This window comes from Somniosus microcephalus, chromosome 7 (genome assembly GCF_052327205.1).
Source record: "Somniosus microcephalus isolate GS21.2 chromosome 7, FLI_Smic_1.0, whole genome shotgun sequence".
In the NCBI taxonomy this organism is placed as follows: Eukaryota; Metazoa; Chordata; class Chondrichthyes; order Squaliformes; family Somniosidae; genus Somniosus; species Somniosus microcephalus.
Window position 1 is genome coordinate 65,316,745 of NC_140993.1, and position 5,845 is coordinate 65,322,589.

Consider the following 5,845-nt stretch of genomic DNA (forward strand, 5'->3'; position numbering starts at 1 on the left):
ATCTTAAGGACTGTACCATTGTAGCAAGAATAAAGGGGGTATCTCAGACTATACTACTGGAACAAGAAAATAGGGGGTTTCTCAATACAATAAGTCAGTCAGGTAAATTAACCGTATTATACTATTTAACCAATATTTTAAAGTATTTTCTTTCTTAAACTTTCATGACTCTTACATTATCATTGGCTTCCTCCTTGCTGTAGTCTAACTAGTACATCGTAATTTCTCAGAAGGGCATTTACAGCAAATTTACATGATAACCAGCACACTTCATTCAAAGGCCTGAATGCTAATGTGTCAACTTCCAAAACATTGGCTAATTCCTCAAACTTAGCTTTCTTAACAGATGATCTGCTAAATATTGCATATACAGTTTCCATTAGTGTTTCCACTTCTTTCATTATTGGTACATGATTTCAAGCCTCATCAATTCCCAGATCTTCTCTACGGGCAACAGTGTTGTTCCAGTAAGTGCAGTGCGCACTCTCTAAGCTGGGCAGCTGCACCGTTACCTACCTAGCATGACAGATGCACCATCTGAAGTTAGCTTCACCATGCTCTGTAGATCCAGATTGTGATCCATGTAGAATTGCTTGATAGCATCTGCAATATTCCGAGCATTACATGCAGTTAACTGAATAATGCCAGCAAACAGTCTTGTGGCTGACCTCATTCGGCTCTGGAAACTTCATGTACAAAATTAACATTTTATGCACAACAATGTTGGTGCTCTCGTCAACTATCAGCGTATAAACTCAGGAATTGCATTCAGCTGCCATTACCTTGTTTTGGATTACAGCATTAATAGACTGTACAAATTCAAAGGCATAGTTCTTGCTTCAGCTGGTAGAAAGATGAACATATTTCGCAATGTGGTCGTTAATTTGCTGCACCAACAACATGGATGCATTTATTTTTATAGCAAGGAGCACATTGTCAATCAGAATTGTTATTTTGTCCAGATTTGCTCGCTGACGTTCCCCATTTCAATGCCCTGCTGTCATTTTTCAGAAGACTCTGCAAATAAACGCTGAATTCCGATGCTATGTTTCCGGTTGCGTAAAGTTTTAACTGCATCAACATGAGCTTTTTGAACTTAGCAGCATTTCAGATAGTCTAGTTTCCATTCAGTCCATTTTTTACCACTTGTAAATTCTCTATGAACTTTGGCTTCAGAACATAATTTACACACAACCCCGACACTCACTGACTACTGAAAAATGTCTCCGTTTCAAAAAGCTCCTTCCAGGTACATGGTTGTTTTGGTTTCCACAATTTTCAAAAGCCAATCCTCTAAATGTTGAAAAGCATTTTTTCCTGAGCCACTCTTAATGCCTGGGCTCCTGACTTTCGCTTGGACATGGAATTAGGCAAAAACGGCAACAGTTATCAACTGACAAAGTTGTGAGCAGCCTGTTTATTTCAATGTGGTACATTCCAGATTGCTGTGCAGCAGCGCACGCGCGCATCTTAGAGGGATCATTGGTCGGGAGGTGCAACACAAGAATAATGCGGGCAGCTGATGACCTGGGCAATCCCTCACCCTGCCAGACCTTCCTTCCTGCTGGCTGGGTTGGCTTTTGTTGCCCAATATTGCACGGACGGGTTTGGCGTCTGCAGTTCACTGGCAGCATTGTAATGAGGCCCGGCCCTGAAAATAGCGAGCTGTCATGCTCAAATGTTGCTTGGATTGCAACAAGCTTTCATAGAATTAATAGAATCTACAGCACAGAAACAGGCCATTCAACCCAACTAGTCCATGCCGGCGTTTATGCTCCACTCGTGCCTCCTCCCTTCTTTCCTCATCTAACCTTATCAGCATAACCCTCTATTCCCTTCTCCCTCATATGCTTATCTAGCCTCCCGTTAAATACATCTATACTATTCGCTTCAACCACTCCCTGTGGTAGCGAGTTCCACATTCTCACCACTCTCTGGGTAAAGAAGTTTCTTCTGAATTCCCTATTTGACTTCTTGGTGACTTTCTTATATTGATGGCTTCTAGTTTTGCACTTCCCCACAAGTGGAAACACGCTCTCTGTATCTACTCTATCAAAACCTTTCATAATTTTAAAGGTCAATACTAGGTCACCCCTCAGCCTATGCATCCAAGGTATAACCTCGCATTTCTAGTATCTTCTTTGTAAATCTTTTTTGCACCCCCTCCAGTGCCCCTCTATCCTTTTTATACATTACTAGCTGGGGGGGCCCGGCGTTGCCAGGGCAGTTTAGAGGGCCGCGCGGTTGACGGCCGGCCGCTGCCGCGCCCCCGCTCTGTGTCTCGGGCCGAGCGGTTGTCAGGCCCGGCCCGAGTTACCCCATGGGCCCGATTGACCCCAACTCACCTCCCGCTCCAGCGGGCCGCCACAGCTGGTAAAAGCAGGGGAAAAAATGGCGGCAACGTTTCGGGAGGGTGCAGGATTAGGTCCTGCCTGTGACGCACTGATTGGTCACCCATCAGGTCACTGAACTGTAGGATTGGTCAACCATCACGTCACTCAACGCTAATGAGCGGATTTTTGAAAGTTTTTTTGTATACTGTCCAAACAACTTTTGTCTGACCAAAAAGGAAATACACCTATGACACTCCCCTGATCATCAGCTTTCTTTGGATATAACATATGTGTAGGTACGCTCTATAACTTTTGAGTGTATAGCAGACAGACGGACAGACAGACAGACACCACTATCCTTTTATACATACTAGCTAAAGTGCTCGGTGGTGCTGAGGGATTTTTGAGGGCATGTTGTTGTTGGAAGAGAGAGAGAGCGCGACTGGGGGGAAGGGAAGGGGAGGGAGGGGGGGGAAGGAAGGGGAAGGGAGGGGGGGTGAGGGGAAGGGGAGGGGAGGGGAGGAGCAGAGGGAGGGGAGGGAGGGGAGGAGGCGAGGGGTGGAGGGGAGAGGGAGGGGAGGGAGGAGCGGGGGGGAGGGGAGAGAGGAAGGGGGAGGGGGGGAGGAATGGGGGGAGGAAGGGGAAGGGTGGGGAGAGGGGAGGGGAAGGGGGGTGGGGGAGGGGGGGAGGAAGGGGAAGGGTGGGGAGAGGGGGGGAGGAAGGGGAAGGGTGGGGAGAGGGGGGGGAGGAAGGGGAAGGGTGGGGAGAGGGGGGGGAGGAAGGGGAAGGGTGGGGAGGGGGGGGGGAGGAAGGGGAAGGGTGGGGAGAGGGGGGGGAGGAAGGGGAAGGGTGGGGAGAGGGGGGGGAGGAAGGGGAAGGGTGGGGAGAGGGGGGGAGGAAGGGGAAGGGTGGGGAGAGGGGGGGAGGAAGGGGAAGGGTGGGGAGAGGGGGGGGAGGAAGGGGAGAGGGGGGGGAGGAAGGGGAAGGGTGGGGAGAGGGGGGGGGAGGAAGGGGAAGGGTGGGGAGAGGGGGGGGGAGGAAGGGGAAGGGTGGGGAGAGGGGGGGAAGGGTGGGGAGAGGGGGGGGAGGGTGGGGAAGGGTGGGGAGAGGGGGGGAAGGGTGGGGAGAGGGGGGGAGGAAGGGGAAGGGTGGGGAGAGGGGGGGGAGGAGGAAGGGGAAGGGGGGGGGAGGGGTGGGGAGAGGGGGAGGGAGGAAGGGGAAGGGTGGGGAGAGGGGGGGAGGAAGGGGAAGGGTGGGGAGGGGGGGGAGGAAGGGGAAGGGTGGGGAGAGGGGGGGAGGAAGGGGAAGGGTGGGGAGAGGGGGGGGGGAAGGGTGGGGAGAGGGGGTGGGGAGAGGGGGGGGGAGGAAGGGGAAGGGTGGGGAGAGGGGGGGGGAGGAAGGGGAGGGGGGGAGGAAGGGGAAGGGTGGGGAGAGGGGGGGAGGAAGGGGAAGGGGGGGGAGGGGGGGAAGGGTGGGGAGAGGGGGGGAGGAAGGGGAAGGGTGGGGTGAGGGGGGAGGAAGGGGAAGGGTGGGGTGAGGGGGGGAGGAAGGGGAGGGGAGGGAGGAAGGGAGGAAGGGGGAGGGAGGAAGGGGAGGGGGAAGGGAGAGAGGGAGGGGAGGGAGGGGAGGGGGAGAGAGGGAGGGGAGGGAGGGGGAGAGAGGGAGGGGAGGGAGGGGAGGGGGAGAGAGGGAGGGGAGGGAGGGGAGGGGGAGAGAGGGAGGGAAGGGGAGGGGGGAGAGAGGAAGGGGGGGGAGGAAGGGGAAGGGGGGGAGGAAGGGGAGGGGGGGAGGAGGAGAGGGAGGGGGGAGGAGAGGGAGGGGGGAGGAGGAGAGGGAGGGGGGAGGAGGAGAGGAAGGGGGGAGGAGGAGAGGAAGGGGGGAGGAGGAGAGGGGGGGAGGAGGAGAGGGGGGAGGAGGGGAGGGGGGAGGAGGGGAGGGGGAGGGGGGAGGGAAGGGAAGGGGAGGAGGGGGGAGGGGGAGGAGCAGAGGGGGGAAGGGTGGGAGGGGGAAGAGGGGAGAGGGAAGGGAGGAAGGGGGGAGGGGAGAGGGGGGGAAGGGGAGGGAGGAAGGGGAAGGGGAGGAGGGGAGAGAGTGGGGAGGAAGGGGAAGGGGAGGAGGGGGGGAGGAGGGGTGGGGAGAGGGAGGGGAGGAGGGAGGAGGGGAGAGAGTGGGGAGGAAGGGGAAGGGGAGGAGGGGAGAGAGGAGGGGGGAGGGGGAGGAGGGGAGGGGAGGAGAGGGGGGGAGAGAGGGAGGGGAGGGGGGGAGAGTGGGAGGGGAGGGGGGGAGAGAGGGAGGGGAGGGGGGGGAGAGGGGAGGGGGAGGAGAGGGGGAGAGAGGGAGGGGGAGGGGGAGGAGAGGGGGAGAGAGGGAGGGGAGGGGGAGGAGAGAGGGAGGGGGGGGAGGAGGGGGCAGGAGAGGGTGGGGGGAGGAGAGGAGGGGGGGGAGGAGAGGGAGGGGAGGAGCCAGCAGACCCTCTCCCCTCTGCCGGTGATGGCTCCGCTGAGCTCCGTGCCGCCCCACGCACTGACATGGGCCAGCCAAGCGCAGCGCCCCGGTGAGCCCGAGCCCCGCCCCACGCCCCCCCTCCCGAGGCCGGGCCTGAGGCGGCTTGAGACAGCCGATTGCGGCTGGCCGGGCCCGGTTGCCGGGGTAACCCTCCTCCCCTCTCCGCTATATCTCTATCTAGATCTCCGGGACCGGGCCTGGGCCTGAGTGGCTTGAGACGGCCGATTGCGGCTGGCGAGCCCGGTTGCCGGTGTAACCCTCTCCGCTCCCCCCCTCCCGCTACCCCCTCCTCTCCCGAGCCCCGCCCCCCCCCCCCCCGCTAACCTGCTCGCTTCCCTCTGCCCGCGCTCTGTGGGCCCTGTGTGGAGGTGCGCGAATGAAGCGCGAGCAGCTTGCAGTGAGCCCAGCCAGCCTTTACCAAGATGGCTGGCCGCTGGTTCGGAATCGGGCCCAGCTGGACGGCCGGTGCGTAGCTCGGGCATGGCTGGGCAACAGACGCCCAGGCTTCGAGGCCTGCCTGCAAAAACGGTGAAAGGTAGGAAAATTATAGAGGTTAGAGAAAAGATTTACATATGAATTACCTTTTTTTTAAAACAATTTGTGTTTTAAAAGCAACTTTTTTTTTGCTTGAAATGTAGATTTGAAAAGAAACTCGCAGAAAGCGGGAAAAAGAAATGAAGAGTTTGGAATCAAGATGGAGGCCACTCACCTCGGTTCAGAATGATAAGGCCCGCCCACACACGCACTGATTGGTTAACCGTCAGGTCACTTAAGTGTAGGATTGGTCAATCGTCCTGTCACTCGACTGTAGGATGGCCCGCCCGCACATGCAATGAACCCGCCCCTGTGACGCAGCGATTGGTCAACCGTGTGGTCGGTCGACCGTACGATTGGTCAACCTTGGCGTCACTCGATGCTAATGAGTGGATAATGAGCGGAATTTTGAACGTTTTTTGGATACCGCGGGCACAATTTTTGTCACACCGAAAAGTAAATACGCTTACGAA

The 5,845-nt window shown here is 56.9% G+C and overlaps 1 protein-coding gene across 1 annotated transcript in view; it reads left to right on the plus strand.

Annotated features, from left to right (window-relative positions):
- Window positions 1-410: 410 nt before the first annotated feature.
- The window catches only part of LOC147114673 (ALS2 C-terminal-like protein), a 98,492-nt gene continuing 93,057 nt past the window's right edge, over window positions 411-5,845 (plus strand). Inside the window, exon 1 of the mRNA XM_085993936.1 lies at window positions 411-467. Coding sequence (XP_085850062.1) covers window positions 411-467 — 57 coding nt within the window. The remainder of the gene's footprint in view (window positions 468-5,845) is intronic.